Source organism: Lissotriton helveticus, chromosome 11 (genome assembly GCF_964261635.1).
Source record: "Lissotriton helveticus chromosome 11, aLisHel1.1, whole genome shotgun sequence".
NCBI classification, from domain to species: Eukaryota; Metazoa; Chordata; class Amphibia; order Caudata; family Salamandridae; genus Lissotriton; species Lissotriton helveticus.
The window spans coordinates 15,288,563-15,305,871 of record NC_136072.1 but is presented as its reverse complement, the minus strand read 5'-3'; the positions used below and the strand labels follow the sequence as shown (position 1 = coordinate 15,305,871).

Here is a 17,309-nt window from a genome sequence, read left to right as displayed (position 1 = left end):
GCAACATGGCAGAAAATAGGTTTTCTTGTTTCCAATCCCAAAGTTCTGGTAAGAATGAATGAATCATTCAGTAGATGGGTGAATTACATGCCCATGTCAGCTTGCAGAGTTGTGATCATTGCGTGGTGTCCAGTTCACGTCCCACTGGTGACATTCTTGATGCCTTAGCTGTCTGAAGTCATGCTGTGCCAGGATCCACTGTTGAAGCATCTCCTTGTCGTCACATTAGATATCACCCTGCCGAACACATACAAAAGTAAAGTGGAAGGGCTCTGCGGCAACTTCGACGGCAAGCATAAGAATGACTTCACGCGGCGGGATGGCAAACTAGTGAAGGATGTCGATGACTTTGGAGAAAGCTGGAAGGTGCCAGCGGGGAAAGCTACCCGGAGATTCAGGTAGGTGTGGAGCTTCTGGATGGTGAGTGGGCTTGGAGTTGGCACGTAAGTGCATTAAGTGACAGTTGGCGCACAGTGACACTCTTTTTAAGAATGAAGTAAGGGGGAAAGCACTAATCACCCCGCATCCCAAGGGGTAACCAAAACACATTATTAACACAAACTAAATGCGAGAATAAATTGCTGCTATTATTTCATCAAAAGGATTATATCAGTTAATCATTGTTCGAAATCTAAATTTCATACATTGCTTTTGGACTAGGAATGCAATACTGTATGGTGTTGTTTATAAAACATTCAAATCAAACATTTTTACAAATTCAATACAAAACATCACAAAAAAGAGCCATACAAAATTTGACGTAAAAACTCTTCTTCTTCCAATAGATCTAGAAAAAAGGCTGTGCTTCAAAATGTATGCGCAATCACAGTTATGGATAATCTCTTTTGTCTGTACACCTTTGCAAAGTCAAAATGCCTTTCTTCGGTATTTGATGATGTGTAAAGAAACTTAATACATGGATGTTATACTTCAAGAGACCTCTTTAGAAGGGTGTCGATGCGTTTCGGCCTTCAACTTTTTAGGCCTTTTCAGGTCAAATGAAAGAAGGAGTACGTTGGAGAAAAAAAGAAAACCTTGCATCCTGACCAGCCAGTGGCCGCTATTCCAAAGCCTCGGAGGATCAATATAAGGATCCCTTACTTCTAGTAGGATTCCTAGTCGTAGTGGGGACTGGACACGCAGATCATAATACACAGCCTGGTGGGCTCGAATTTAGGGCCAGATGTAGGTAATCCCAAATTACCGATTCTTAAATACCGAATCATACCGATTCGGTTTTTAAGAACAGGCAAATAGGATGTAGGTAATTTTTCTTAAAAAATTACTGAATCGGTAAGTTTCGGTAATTACCGAATCGGTATTTACTGATTCGGTAATTGCCATTCATTCCTATGGGCCTGGAGGCCACTGTATCCATCTCCTGTTGTGCTGCAGAGACGTCATTGTGATATTTGTGTATCTCTCATATATCAAGGTTGCGCTGAAGATTTGCACAGCTTCTAATAACAACCAAGCCTGAATTTCGTTTTAGTGTATTTTTGGGTGTTTCTCTTTACATATGTACTATCCCCGGCTAATTTCTTTCACTTACATTTAAATGTACTGCCATCATCAATTATCATTAAAAAAACCCAATAAAACAGTGGCTAGAGTGCTGCAATTAATCCCTCTACTAATTCATCTGTGCTGCATTTCAGTATTTTTTCCTCCCTGGTTCTCTCCAGAGAAGGGCAAACTACGTGCAAATCAGCCGTGGTCCCGCTTCAATGTGATCAGCACGGCTTGCACTGCTTGGCCACGCCCACTCATGCCAGTTCTTCATTTTTGGGTCTCATCCGTGACTCGCAGCTTGAGTCTCCCGACAGAGGGAGCTACAGGTCCCTTGTCGGCAAATGTCAGCTCCACCAAAGCATCTGTCTAGGAGAAATAATACATTCATTGGTGGAACACTTGAGTTAGTCTAAGGTAATTCTTTTGGGCCACATGCCAATCCATTTTGATTGTGCCACTGCACCACTGCAGTCAGGGACCAGTCATATGAAACTGTCCGTAGTTCTGCTCCATAGGACCAGTCGATCCTAGACATAGAGGCTACCGGTAACAAAAGCAACCCAGGCCAGACTTAGCCTTGATGGGCCTCATCAGTGGAGTGCTCAGTTACACAACTCATCTCTGGACATACGTTGGGCCTCATCAGTGAGGTGACACACTTACATGACCCATCTCTGGACATACGTTGGGCCTCATCAGTGTGGCGCTCAGTTACACAACTCATCTCTGGACATACGTTGGGCTTCATCAGTGGGGCGCTCAGTTACACAACTCATCTCTGGACATACGTTGGGCCTCATCAGTGGGGCGCTCAGTTACACAACTCATCTCTGGACATACGTTGGGCTTCATCAGTGTGGCGCTCAGTTACACAACTCATCTCTGGACATACGTTGGGCTTCATCAGTGTGGCGCTCAGTTACACAACTCATCTCTGGACATACGTTGGGCCTCATCAGTGAGGTGACACACTTACATGACCCATCTCTAGACATGCTTTGGGCCTCATCAGTGTGGCGCTCAGTTACACAACTCATCTCTGGACATACGTTGGGCCTCATCAGTGGGACGCTCAGTTACACAACTCATCTCTGGACATACGTTGGGCCACATCAGTGGGACGCTCAGTTACACAACTCATCTCTGGACATACGTTGGGCCTCATCAGTGTGGCGCTCAGTTACACAACTCATCTCTGGACATACGTTGGGCCTCATCAGTGAGGTGACACACTTACATGACCCATCTCTAGACATACATTGGGGCTCATCTGTGAGGTGCACACTTGCACAACCCATCTCTGGACACATGTTGGGCCTCATCAGTGGGGTGCACAGTTACAAGACCCATTTATGGACATACCTGTTGCACTTATTGCATCTCAATGAGTATAAAAAAGTCATGGGTGCATGCAGCTAGTTTTGGACTGCTCCACACCTGTTAATTTTATTGAATCAAATAATCATGTCAGGTGGTCAGAAGTCATGTTCTCTTTCATTGCAGGCGAGAAGTTATTCCAAATGACACTGATGTTGGGGAGTTGAACACCGGATTCTTCACCGCCTGCTCGGAATCCGAACTCTTGCGCGTGAACAGCACTGACTATTGTGGACGCCTCATTGATACCAGTGGCCCCTTCGAAGCCTGTCACCAGCACATTGACCCAGACCTGTATCATAAGTAAGTTCTAAGGGCTGCGCATCCAAGCTCTCTCCGCATTGGGTTGCTGCACCCAAGACTGTTGTCCTTCTGATTGCTTAACCTAACAATGTTAATATTTATTGATATGAGCATGTTTGTATGGATTGTCTATTGAGCATGGGCCAGGTTTAAAGATTATTGTAATAGTTTGAAAACAAAACATTCTGAGATGGATGAACAAGGCCTATACGCCTATTCACATGCGAGTGCTTGCAAAGGGTGGCCAACTTGCTATTATTTTTATTATTCATTATTATAAATTGACCATTCTAAGATGGCCGACAACCATTTTCTAATGGTAAACTAAGAATTAAGGCATGCGCAGGATGCTGTGAAAATGCATAAATGAGTTGCGTGGTAGCAGTGTGCAGCTGTGTGGCCATCGCAGTTGTTGGAAGCAACAAGTAAGAGGCCGGGAAGGGTAAGGCAGAGACAGAGGGAGAAAACGAATAGGCAATGTTCTCCCAATGAGGTGCTGAAAGAAAAAACATTAGTTTCCTAACATGAGCAGCAGAAAGATATAACTCCTCCAATTGCAAACTAAGTAAAGTAGAAATGCGCCACAGGTTAGAGAAACCTAAAAATAAAGATAAAACCCAGTCAAGAATGAGCATGGAACTAAGATAGACAAGAAAGTCATTCAAGCAAGAGGCTGCTGCTGAATCAACATTTAAGGCTGCCTATGAACCCCCACTATTTCAACAGGTAGAACAAGGATTGGTATTCTTCTGTTTTCAAACTTAGGGGCCTATTATGATTGCGGTTTTTCCGCATCCTCCGGGCCGGCGGAAGCCACCGCCGGCCCGGAGGATGAGGAAAAACCGCAGCGGACCCACCAAAGACCCACCGCCACATTAGGATGGCTGGTGGGTCCTGGTTTCAGTCCGCCGCTTTTCCGCCGCGGTTGGCTTACAACCGCGGCGGAAAAGCTCTAATATGGTGACGGTGTCTCTCAGACACCGTCCGCCATATTAGGAAGGGCTTTAAAAAATGCTTTTCCACTGCGGGTTTTCCGCCGTGGAAAAGCATGTGTAACTTCACTGCGGGGGCCCGTTGCGGGCCCCCTGGGTGAAGGGAGGGTGGGGGGTGCACATGTGGGGTACCTATGGTACCCCCCTGCATTTGTATGCAGAAATCGGCAGGCACCGCATGGTGCCTGCCGCTTTCTGCATACAAATGCAATGTATGCATTTTTACCATTCTGGCGTGTGCAGCTTGAAGCCGCACCCGCCGCAATGGTAAAAATAGAGGATGTGACCGCCAAGGTGGCGGTCACATCTCAATTGCACAGGAGGGAACTCCGCAGGCAATGCGGAGGTTCCCTCCTGCTCTATGGTGGCGGACGGACTCAGGTCCGTCCGCCATCATAATCGGCCCCTTAGTCAGAAGGATCCCAAATTATTGGTCTCCGTCACATCCTTTTTACTTGAAACGTCTTCCTCAAACTAGTCGTTTCACGTCTCATGGGTGGTAAATAGAGTCCTGAGGGGACACTTTTTCTGACAGGAATTTGAATCTTTGGGGTTATTGAGATATGGTATAGTCAGGTGGAAGCTGCTTTTATATCATAGTGTTCATATTCCTCCTTTGAAGAATTCTGTGAAGATTTTGGAGTAAACAACTGCTGAACTTGTCATAACCATTATTTTTGAGCATATCTGGAACCCAAGCCAAAGTGACAGTCAGTGCAGAAAATTGGCCATGGAGGGAAACTGCCCGTAACCAGACCTTGGCGCTCCCCCTGTGATATATCTGAAGGTCCCCTTGGCTTTTCCTGCTATTTTACCACTGTGTCTCATGGACAGTGAAACTCTGCCAACATCGAGAGCGACATGTCTATCTACATAGGGATCCTTCGAGGCTTGGGGCAGATGCCATCACCATTAAAGAACATGGTTCATGTCAAGAGTGCTGAATCTTCCAAACTTTCAAGGCTGGATTCAATTCTGTACCATGCCTTGGGTCATATCCGCGGTGTTGTAATGGTGAGTACAGGAATAAAAAGAAAACAACACCATGGTCTTGACGTAGATGTGCAAGTTGCTTTAACGATACCTCTATATTTGACGTGCAACACCGTGAGTTTACTATAATGCTCAACCTGCAGCCAAAACATATACTTTGGGAAGACAATGGGTCCGATTCACAGAACTAACTTAAGACAAAATTCTAAACTTACTACTTTTGGTATTCACAGAAGTTAGGATTTTGTCTTAAGTTTGTCTTAAAACAGACTTAAGACAGGCTTAAGTTAGGATTTTGTCTTAAGTCTGTCTTAAGTCTGTTTTAAGACAAACTTAAGACAAAATCCTAACTTCTGTGAATACCAAAAGTAGTAAGTTTAGGATTTTGTCTTAAGTTAGTTCTGTGAATCAGGCCCAATAATATTTTGTAATGAATCAATAAAGTAATATTAGCTGTCATGCTGGGTGTATTTTTTAGTTACTATGGGTCTGATATACAATTAGGGAACAAGGTATTTTGTCTGACAAATTCTCAATCCTCCTGCTCTGAGTCGAGTGGAACATCAGATTTCCAATGGTGGTTCCCCAACTGGCTCACCCACTGGAAAATTTACTCTCATGGCACCGTGGAGAATGGGGCATCAGGTAAGAATGTGTCTATCCTATTTGGAACAGATGGTTTGATATAAGTGGTAATCACGTAATGTGGTGGGGTAGAACTCCAGCCGGGTGGCAGAAAAGATGATCTCCACTCGCTGACAGATGGCCTGACTACCACTGCAATTATTTAGATGTCTTTATCCAGATGTCATATGTTTACAAAATCACAAACATGCCAGAAACCTCTCAGAAGAAACACAGTTCTAGATGGTGAAATGTGCATACCCCCAGTAACTGCCAGGTGTGATAAAGTCCATACACCCCTCCATATCAGCAGGTCAAACTTGACAGAATTTAACTGCAGGGACATGTGAATGTTATTGTCGTAGGAACCAAAGTCCACCTTATTCCTAATTACTGACAAAAAAATATGAGTAGTTGATATTTACCATACACAATTCATTCTGAACCCTTCTGGGGACTAGTACTCAGGCCCTTAAAGAGCATTTGGGATCTTTATAAACAAAACTAAGGCTATCTCATCCTACAGCAAAATGTACTTCCCCTTCTCTTTCAAGACTCAGCAGTTTATCACTTACTCCATGACTACCCACACCATCACAGCACCTCTCTCCAGTTGATTAGGAGAGGATGGAGAGGAAGCAAGTGGAGAAGTGTGGCTCACTGGTTAGAGGAGGCAGACCCTGAAGCAGAGGTCAGACCCGGGACCAGGGTTCAATTCCCGACGCGGCAGGGTCTTGAGCCCAAATATCCACTGACTTGATAATTCTCGCTTCGGTGCCTACTCAAATCACAGGTTCACACTCTGCAGCTCTGGGCATTAGCCTGCTTAATCTCCACTACGGCCCTCCTGCGGCGGGATGCCTGGCTTTCACCTTGGGGAAGCCAGGACGGTTTCCCAAGGCAAGCGCCGAGATGCCTACGGGTAATCGAGCGCTATATAAGAATGCATAATAATAATAATAATAATAACATCCACAGGGCCCTTTGAGTCCTCTAAAAGAAACTTGTCCTTCTGTTTCCACAGGAACTGCCTGTTTGACATGTGCATCGCTTTGGAGAACAGAGAGCTATTTTGTGCAAGTTTGCAGCAATATGCACTGGCATGCCAGGAGGCGAACGTCGTGCTGGGCAACTGGAGGCAAGACGCGCATTGCGGTACGTACACTCTGAGTTGGTGGACACCGAAGTCGTTGTATTTTGAAAGTCTCATTCTAGAGTATGAAATGAATGTATGTCTTCTTACACCTCTTAAATGAATGATATTTGTTTTACAGGGAACAGGTAATTAAAGCTCATAGATATCAGCAGGACATATGGATACCAACTCTTAGTAGCGAAGTGTGCCTGATATATAACCGACTGCACCCCAACCCTTTCAGTCTTTCACAAACCCTTGCCAGCGACCACACGCATGACTGATCTCACCAGCACTCTTCTTGCTTCTGAAGCAATCGAGTATTTCACCGACAGCAAATTGACGCGCATTAGTCGTCGTGTCGGGCCTTTGAGAGCTAACAGTTCTCTCACCTGACATGACTGACTTCTCTTCTGAGGTTAGGATCTGTCACCTGAAATATACCTGACTTAGCTCTTGCTGTCTTGACTTTTCATTGAGAGATGTGTCTGGAAAAGTGCCTCAGGGTTGGTGCAGGACAGCATCTGTCTGCTGAGAGATGGTGCTTCTTCAGAAAGGAGCCCTACAGAACACAGATATCCGTTGAAACCTTGTGGTGCATTGCAGTCCCAGCCAGCCTTACAAATAATGTCTGTTTCCTTTTTCCAGAGATGAGCTGTCCTCCCCACAGTGAATACAGCAGTTGCATGACCGCCTGCCCCGCCACGTGCAGCGACATGGCCGCTCCCTCGGAGTGCGACTCGCCATGCCTGGAGGGCTGCCAATGTCTCCCTGGATACGTTCTCAGCGACGAAGATTGCGTGCCCTACAAAGAGTGCGGTTGTACATACCTGAACAAGTACTACAAGGTAAACAAACTCAACCTCTTATTCTGGCCTTCCACTTGGAGCTTGAGCAGTTAAATGTTATCCTCTTTCGTAGCCTTTCTGGTTGAAAAATTACTCATAATATCACTTGGTGCTTTGCTAATATAATGATAACTCAAACAGCTCAATTCACTTACAGCTTCATGTGAGCATTTAGGGGTTAGCAGTTCTGTGGAATTGGTGGCATGTTTACCATAGAAATAAGTTGTTGATTGGTTTTACATAATGTTTTACTTGCATTTGATATGAAACCTCAAAATATTACGTTTCTAATCCTTTCCTGTATTTTCCAATACTAGTCGGGTTTCAGATGTCTTTTTAGTAACTCTGACTCTGGCAAAAATAAAACAAATTAGGATTAAAATTGGGTGTACTTGGTTTGACAACTTTGGTATTTCAATTACAAAGTAAAAGAAGTGAAGAGATTTTGAGGTGGTTGTATCCTGAGGTTTGGCGTTTCACTTGGATTTCAGGAGACTGTTTTGAAGATATTCATTTTGAGGTGTCTTATAGTCATCTATGTTTCACCAGAAAACTAGAGGAGTTTAAATACTTACAGCATTATTTACATTTTGGTGATGGGTTACTCCATTATATCCTGTGAGATTTACATTTCAGGAGGCGGGATATCCGTCACCGTTGTGATGAAATAACCCGTCCGCCGAGATCTGAAGCAGGTCTTTAGTATTATTAGGTAGCAGGTGTGTAGATTTGTTCTTCTTACGCATGGCTGTATGTTTTTTTCTCTTTGTATGGGTGTTGCCGTTGAGCAACTCAAGTTGTAGTAGTGTTGAAAGCTGTAGAAGAGCTGTAGAAGCTGTAGGAGAGATCAAGCATGGTTCCAAATGAGAGAATGAGTCTGGCCAAGTTAGATCTTTCATCTACTCTGTGGAAAGCTGCAGTGAGACTGAGGACAGACAGTTGCCATGTAGTTCCTCCTCTGAAACTGTTCCAAAGCCAGCCTCCAGAACCTAAAATGGATCTTTGTGGGTAGAGCATATAGGGGCCGCTATACTGTTTACAGTGTAGAGCTGGCAACATATGAGACGACTCCAGTGGGACCGACTATGTCTGAGGTCCCTGGTCGTTCAATGCCACAAGCCAGTCAGGTCTACTGCATGTTTTTTTGACAACCTGCCTTTATTGTTGTTAGTCAGCTCTGCAATGTACCTTTCATAAATGCTTGACAGCTGCCTCAAAACTTGTACTTTACATTTAACTTTGATAAAATGCTTATCCATGAAATGTGTCATATATGTGTCTTCAACTGTGTTCTCCTCAAGGCTGGTGAGACCTTTGTGACGGACGACTGCTCGCAGACCTGCACCTGCACACAAAGCTCCTCCGTGGCCTGCTCCAGGATTGCTTGCAGACAAGGGCAGATCTGCGCCATTTCAAACTTCACTCGCGGGTGCTTCGTCTGTAAGTATGACTGTCAGCCGTCAGTAGCAAAAGCAGGAGTTTAATTTCAATGTCTCAATTAGTTTCATTAGTGCAGGGAAATTATAGCCTAATGCACGCCTATTGCCTGTGAGTGCAAACATCCGGTCTATGTTGAAATCTGGTAAGGGATTTTATTGCCCAAATTGGACATCATAATCTTCTGTGAATGGTTGTGGACTATGGCAGATTCATCTTCTTCCTTCCCATCACCATGGAGGTAGGACACTTGCTTGCCTTCTCCCACATGGCCAGATGTAAAACCTTCTATGGGGTTTGCAGAAGGATTTACTCAGACCATGAAATAGCTGGCACTGTGTTGTTGCTCACCTTGTCTCCCCGTTGCTAGCTTCACTAGCTTCCAGTTCAGATATAAATTCACTAAAAGGACCCCTGTTGCTGTCCCAGAGTGCATACCTCCTCACCTCTCTCTACATTAAGAGAATGCTCTGTTCCCCCTCCAGAGTTCATCTATTTCTAAATTTCCACACTCCTGAGAGGACCGAAGGCTGTTTTCATTCTTCGTTTCCAAGCTCTGAAATCACCTTCTGACTTTCTCGAGAGCGCAAGCCATTCCCTTCTCTTAAAAAGCTACTGAAAACTGGACTCTAGTCTTTGAACACTAGAGAAGTCCCTCTGGCATCTTCAATTCCTTCTTCTGGTGCCAAGACACTCAAGCCACTTAGCAGTGTGGTTACATATGTCCCAAACAATGATAGAACAGCATCTTCAATTCCCAACAAAAGGATCACAAGATTCAGGGATTACTTGGATCATACACCTTCTTGATATCACCCGTTGATTGAGAACTGTGAGATGAGGAGTTAGATGCACTCCTTCTGTGTCTACATTGAGTAATCAAGCTAAAATCTTGACAGTAAGACCTGGATTTCAGCATTGGATTCACAATTCTCAGTAGTCCGCGTTGGCACCAGCATGCAGGTGATGTCGCATTTCTTGGCTTTTAATCCACAATATTGTGGTGAGTCAATAGATTAATGTTTCAGTGACGCCACTACCCAGAGGTGTAGAAATGAGGCTAGCAGAGCTCACTCGACATCAATGTGGGCACCCCTCATCAGCCAGGCTAGCATGAGTCCAGTGGCAAAGTGAGCAAGGGACCCACGTCTGGGCATACCCTGCCAATTTAGGGTGAACAAAGCAAACACAAGGAAATGATGGACGGAGTGCTAAAACTTTTCAAACACACAGTCACAGATCTGGGTTGAATCCATCATCATTCTTTAGCTCACTTCCCCACCCCAGTTCAGCCACAGCTATATGCAAATAATTCTGACCCTGTACCTCATGGGAACAGTCCAGCTCGAACTGCCAAGCCATGTCTTCCCTGGGCAGGAAACAAGCATCCTAGTCCCGGTTTCGGGATAACAAAAAAAGGTGTGTGCCACTGCATTGCTCACACACACAGAGAGCTTTGTTCGTTCTTACCACATATGTCTGTGTGCATGCATGTTCATGTATGTGCATGATTGTGTGTGACTGTATATGTACATATATTTGCAGCACCAAAGTAAGGGGACCATAATACATTAATGATTCATACAAGTATTATGATGACGTTTGCAATTGTGTTGACCTAACAGTACATGTCTTTGTTCCAATGTCCTGCAGCGGACCCCTGCCTGGAGAATCCGTGCCAGAACGGAGGCGAGTGTGTTAAGGAACAAGTAGAAGCCGACAACGCAACCACCATATACTGCAGGTGTCGCAACCAGTATGAGGGCTTCTACTGCGAAAAAGAAAAGGGTAAAGGATACATCATTGTTTTCTCTTTCGCACTCCAGTAGGTCATAGAATGGACATGTACCAAGCAGGCCCTTTGGCTTTGTTATGTCACTTCATGTCATGTGAGGTTATGCAGTTTTTGTTTAACATGCCCGATAAGTGCCCCTCTGTTACATAAAGATGTACATGTTTTTGTATAGAGAAGTTGGTCGCAAAGGGTATTGTGTGGAGTTTGGATGTCAAAAATGACATCATAAACAAGCATTTACAAGACAATCAGTCTCGCCTTTGGAACAGTATATGTATTGACCTGTGCTGCACATTATTGTGGGTACAGCGACTTTTACTGTTCTAATGTGCACGAAGCAGGGAAGGGGTGCAGTACCACTAGGTAGGGAAACAACCTTTACAACGCAACTTTTACAACGCACTACCATTACAACGAAACGTTTACAACGCAAGATCCATTACAACGCATGCCATTACAATGCAGTCATTACAATGCATACCATTACAACGCATACCATCACAACGCATGTCATTAAAACGCAGTCATTACAACGCATACCATTACAACGCATACCATCACAACGCATACCATTACAACGCATAGTACCCTTACACTATCCAACACTTACCCTACTGTTGCCCCCCCTGGAGTTTGAATAGTAATTTTTACCCCTACACTATCCAACACTTACCCTACTGTTGCACCCCTTCGATTTAGAATAGTAATTTTTACCTCTACACTATCCAACACTTACCCTACTGTTGCACCCCTTCGAGTTAGAATAGTAATTTTTACCCCTACACTATCCAACACTTACCCTACTGTTGCACCCCCTGGAGTTAGAGTAGTAATTTTTACCCCTATAATATCCAATACTTACCATACATGCAATGTAATGGTATGCGTTGTAATGGAATGCCTTGTAATGGTAGTTTTTAGAAAATGTGTTGTAATGGTATGCGTTGTAATGGAATGCGTTGTAAAGGATTTTGCGTTGTAAAAAATGTGTTGTAATGGTATGCGTTGTAAAAGTATGCGTAGTAACTTTATACATCCCCCTAGGTATCCCTTTGGACCTCTTTTGGCATCCTTTTTTACAGGCGCAACTAAAAAAAATGAATCCAGTGATCTTGGAGGTCGGGGTGGGCAGTGTTGAGGGAGGGGTGAGAGAAGGCATGGGCAGGGGCCTGCAAGCAGTGTTGTGGGAGGGGTGATTAAGTGAATTTTCTTTTTTTAAAGTCATTTATGTTTTTTTTTATTTGACTTCTAATGACTCTAAGCTTGAGATCCTAAAAGGGATTTATGTGTGCAAACAGCATCATTAAGAATGGCCAAATCCAGTCTAAGAAATGCTAGGATATTTCTTCTCAAAAGTAGATTTACCCTTAAAACTCTGCTTGCCCGGTGGAGTTGTACAGGTGAGCAACGCTGATCAAAGAAGCGGGTTGTGCACGAGCCAGGTCAGGAGCTCCTGTTGAAGGTGGTAAACAAGCACTTATGCATTGGTATTAATGTAGCACAGAGTAGCTAGGACGAATCGGAGCACAGTGCTTTACATCGAAGACGATCGACAGGATCCTGTATATCAAATCTGCAATTATAGAAATACATGTCACACTTTTTGGCGCAGGGAGAGCGGGTGATTTACCCAGAAACACACACTGGTGATCTAAGTGCAGAGGCTGGGATTTGAACCTCATGCCTCAGATTCCACAGACGCTAGCACTAACCACTAAGCCAGATCTCCACCGAGCTTACAAATTTGTGGATATTCAAAATCTTAGCACAGGCAATTTTGCAGTAAAGGTCCAATTTTGCACCCTGGAGATGGTGTACATTTACTACATTTAAGGGTAAAAGTGATTAAGATTTCAGGGTGAGAAAAAGAGGGAAACAAAAAAGAAAAAGTTAAGCAGAGCAAATTTACTTATATTGTAACATGTACGCATGTGGGCGTGGAGAAATACTACATGCCATTATTTCTAAATACTTCCACGGGTGAGCACTCCTTCAAGTCCCTCTTTCTCTCCCTACCACATACGGTAAAATAGGGGCATATCATCAACGAGGAGATATAAAATTATTGCCGCTTTTGCGTCTGTTTTCGGCCGAAAAGCGGCGATAATTATATCGCCTAATCAGCAAGGTCACGTTATCGTGTGAAGCCTTGCATCAGAGCCTCTTTACTGAACGCCCAGCTTTGCATCTCTAATGAGATGCAAAGTGGGCGTTCCTGCTCTGACATTACTGGAGAAATGTCGCTAAGCAACATTTCTCCAATTACCAAGGGTCACGCTAACCTGCAGAGCGACAAGCAAAGTAGCGATAACCTCTGTTATCGCTACTTTCCTTAAGCCTGCTTCGAGACTGACTTAGCCATGATATCCTATGTAAGGTGGATATCATGGCTAAGTATGCCTTGCCCTATCATCAAGCTAACGCCAAACTTTGTGAGATTTTTGCTGGATTTCCAGTGATAATCTCACATTTGGCAGTTAGCGCTTGGAATTTTATCGCTTTTGATATAAGCCTTGCTAATAGCATGCTATCTCAGCGATAACATTCCACGTTACCCGGCGATAATTATCCTAGCGCTAAGTGAGCTTAGCGATAATTATCGCCGGTCCTTGATGATATGCCCCATGGTAACTAGCTCCAAGACAGTATTAGCTGTGTTAGGGCTTCACTGGTAACTCAGTGGAACAGCAGGACTCGTTGACTAGGACGGTCTGCGTAAGTGTTGAACCAAGGAGCACACTGCACTGCCTTCTGTTCTACAACAGGTGACAGACACAGGACAGCATCCTTCACACTCTGGTTATAAATTTATACTTCAGAGGCTGCCCTAGATCCCTTAGGTCCTCCTGGGGTGTTCCATTTATAGTTTTATCAAACATCAATACAATTGATATATGTAAGCCGAGAATATGAAGAAATCAGATATAGCAGCATCACATTCACCACCTTCAACATAGCTTAAAATATTGTTTTAAGAATAATTGTCTTGTGTTGCTTTGTGTATAGCAGCATTTAAAAGACCAGAACAATAAATAGTACATTTAATAATATGTCTGTACTTTACGATAGGAAGTGGTGTGAGTGTTGAGGTTGTAAGAAAGTCAGATCTCGAATGCATAGATATACAATGTTTGCAAAGGGTGGAGAATTTGTGTTATCCATCTGTGGTGTGATAAGGAACAATTTCAACAATATTGATGTTTATGCGCCATTTTTTTTATTCTACAGAAGTCTCCGTTGTCATCATTATTGTGGGTGTAATAGCCGGAGTCCTGGTTATCATCGGCCTTATTATTGGAATAGTTTTATGCGTTAGATCTAGAATCAGGTAAGAGACATTTTTATCTTGAAAGTTACATATTTAGGACTCAGAGGATCTGAACAGGTTGATTGTAGGTATCCCTTTTCTTCTGGGAGTGCAGCAGTGTGGCACAGAGCGGCCATGCCCAAGTTATGAGTATAAGGCGACTTCTTTTGCAAGTAGTACCTATGAATTATATTCAGGATATACACAGACTTATGATCCAGCGATGATAGTCATATAAACACTGTACGATGGCAGGATGCAGGAGGAGACTTGAACCCTTGACCAGGGATACAAGAATATCAATTGTCATGATCTCACCACACACCTCAAGGACCACACCAGACAATTCCTCAATCTCTCAATCGACCTCAATTGGCTTCAGTAACAAAGGAAAAAGAATTGTGCTTACTAGGGCTTACATTCATTCAATCAAGAAATGTAGGTTACAACAACAACTGTTGGTTATTTATTTTCTTTAAGACAAAATGATGTTGATGAGGTCTGTCATCTCCTAGAGATTGCAAGAAGAGTAGAAACACTGCTTGGAGTCTCAACAGAGTCATAGATTAGTTTTGCTTCTTCTTATTGGAGGATGGAAGATGCATTGATCATCTCCATCTTCAAGTAGCCCACCCTGTAGCAAAGATAAATGAAGATGGTAACACCAGCCATGAACTTTTGAATCATATGATCCAATTTTTTGTAAAAAATCTCAAAATCCCCCATGAAACATTTGTTCTTCAGAGAAGGTGAAATAACCTCCTTTCAACATATTGGGACCACAGTAACGGCGATTAAACCGTGCAGGTGACGAAGAGCTACAAACGCTTGCCACTGAATCTAATAGTTAATGGACTCACTGAAAACCACATTTGAAGTCGTGATTCTTGCGGCTGAGAGTTTTGTTTTAGAATTTACTTTCTAGGAGGAAGTGCCTTGTGACCACATGTTTAAGGTTATCTGATCCCTTATCCCTTCTCTAAATCAGGCTTTATATTTTCGTACTAAAATAGGAGATACAGGGAAGACTTTGGGCAAGATCCTTGTGTGCTACGAAGCAACCAGTTTGGGGTGTCTAATATATGGTCTTTATTGGCTTTCGCATACCTGAGTTCTCTCTCATTTCTGTTTTCTCCATCTGCACAGACGTAAGATGATGTTTAACCAGGAACTGATCAACAGCGAACAGGACAACACCAGCGTTGGAACGAGATCTGACTCCAGTCTGAGTGTCTACCCACAAGAGTCCGCCAACAGAGACAACTACGGCTTCTCGTACGATTAGTGTCCTGACAGACAGGGCCACCGCCATCATGTTTTACATCCTTTTCGCAAATGTCCTCCTGCAATTACATGTCATCTATTGAGTGTAAAAAAATACACTTTTATGACATCATTGTGCACTTTGTCTTTGATCAGGTCAAGAAATGAACAATCACAAATCTTCTGCATCTTGTTTGATTGCTGTTCTAATGCAATGTTCTTCGTTATCACACTTGAATTGTAATGCGTTTCCTAAAGAATCAAAATGTCCGCACGCAGTTGCTGAGAAATGGTTTAATGATGTCACTGTCTGCGCATAGGCAAGGTAGACCAAGAGTGGGCTTGTGTTTGGCTGGCCTATTATTCTTGGGCATCTTCAGCCTTCCTTCCAAACCGGAAGCCTAGACCTCAATCCGTGGTTGTCAGAGAAACCGCCATCCTCCGTTTACTCTTCTGCCAAATGGCATGCTGGGTACCTTGTGTTCTCCTTGTTGCACCCAAACAATCCAGCCAAGGCTTGTGTTCTTCTGGTGGTGACAAGTGAGCTGCTCATCAAGTCCCCAATCGTAAAAAAAGAGACGTTCAAGGCAACACTTCATAGCGTGTAGAGCGGGCTCTTGATGTCCACACACTGATCCAATGCATTGGCACACCAACTCATCAGCGCCATCTTGGACTGGGCAATCAGGCAGCAGGAAGTCCTGGATGACCACCCCATACCCTGACAACAGAAGCTCATTTTGTACCTTTTCTTCATATTGCAAGGGAATACCCACAGGATGGGTAGATTTAATATTTATTTAACTTTTCAGAGGATAATTTATGAGCCTTTTTGTTGACATGCACTACCTCTTTCTACCTCTTTTTAATTGTAAATAAATAAACTCAAGATTATTACCATGTGAATTCGATTTTGTTATGCTTATATTGAAAAAAGCACAGCAGTTCACTAGTTGTGGTTAGCTCCACTAACCATAACTCACTCCATAGCCATGCAAACCATGACTTGCACACAACATACACTGTTCATGAACATACCCTTGAGGTTACATTGCAATTACAAGTTACTAGACCGTATGAAATGTGACATTACTTATTACATTAGAATGATTACTATCAGTAGGATACCTGTGAATATAGTATTGTTAGTTCCTTGAGTATATGTTGCATTTAATTATGTTGTGCTTTTAGGTTTTGTTTCGTACTAGCAGACATTTTGTGTGGTCATTGGCAGTACGTGGCATATTTACTCATCTTTCACGCAACGCAGGCCATCAAGCAAAGTTGCTGCACTGCGTTGCGTGAAAGGGAGACAACATATATGTCCCATGTTCACGAAGATATGGAGATGTCTGCTCTCTTCCTGTGCACTCTGCAGCCTAGTGCTACCGCAGGCTCCCTTGTACCATAGTGCAAGTGTGCCTGCATTAGGGCAGGATTGTTTTTGTGCAGGAAGGAGCGCCATTTTGCACAAAAAGAATCCTTTGAGGCATTGCCTCTTTTCATGTGTGCTGTAGAATGCAAAACACGTGGAACGAGGAAATAACGCAAGGAGATACATATATTTCCCTTTCTGTCGTCTCATGGGGGAAGGTGTAGCATTTTGACACATTCCCTCGTCTACAAGTTTCTGTAAAGTTGGGACCGCGCCAACAGCCATGGGTCAATGTGTGGGAACACCCACACTCCACATATGGAACACCTTCCAGCTTGAAATGCAATG

At 43.6% G+C, this 17,309-nt stretch overlaps 1 protein-coding gene across 1 annotated transcript in view; it reads left to right on the top strand.

Annotated features, from left to right (window-relative positions):
* Positions 1-16,486, top strand: part of LOC144791347 (uncharacterized) — a 363,412-nt gene extending 346,926 nt beyond the window's left edge. The window contains exons 122-129 of the mRNA XM_078666025.1: positions 230-398; positions 3,016-3,192; positions 6,826-6,956; positions 7,585-7,784; positions 9,086-9,224; positions 10,875-11,009; positions 14,245-14,344; positions 15,470-16,486. Coding sequence (XP_078522151.1) covers positions 230-398; positions 3,016-3,192; positions 6,826-6,956; positions 7,585-7,784; positions 9,086-9,224; positions 10,875-11,009; positions 14,245-14,344; positions 15,470-15,608 — 1,190 coding nt within the window. The 3' untranslated portion in view covers positions 15,609-16,486. The remainder of the gene's footprint in view (positions 1-229; positions 399-3,015; positions 3,193-6,825; positions 6,957-7,584; positions 7,785-9,085; positions 9,225-10,874; positions 11,010-14,244; positions 14,345-15,469) is intronic.
* Positions 16,487-17,309: the final 823 nt, after the last annotated feature.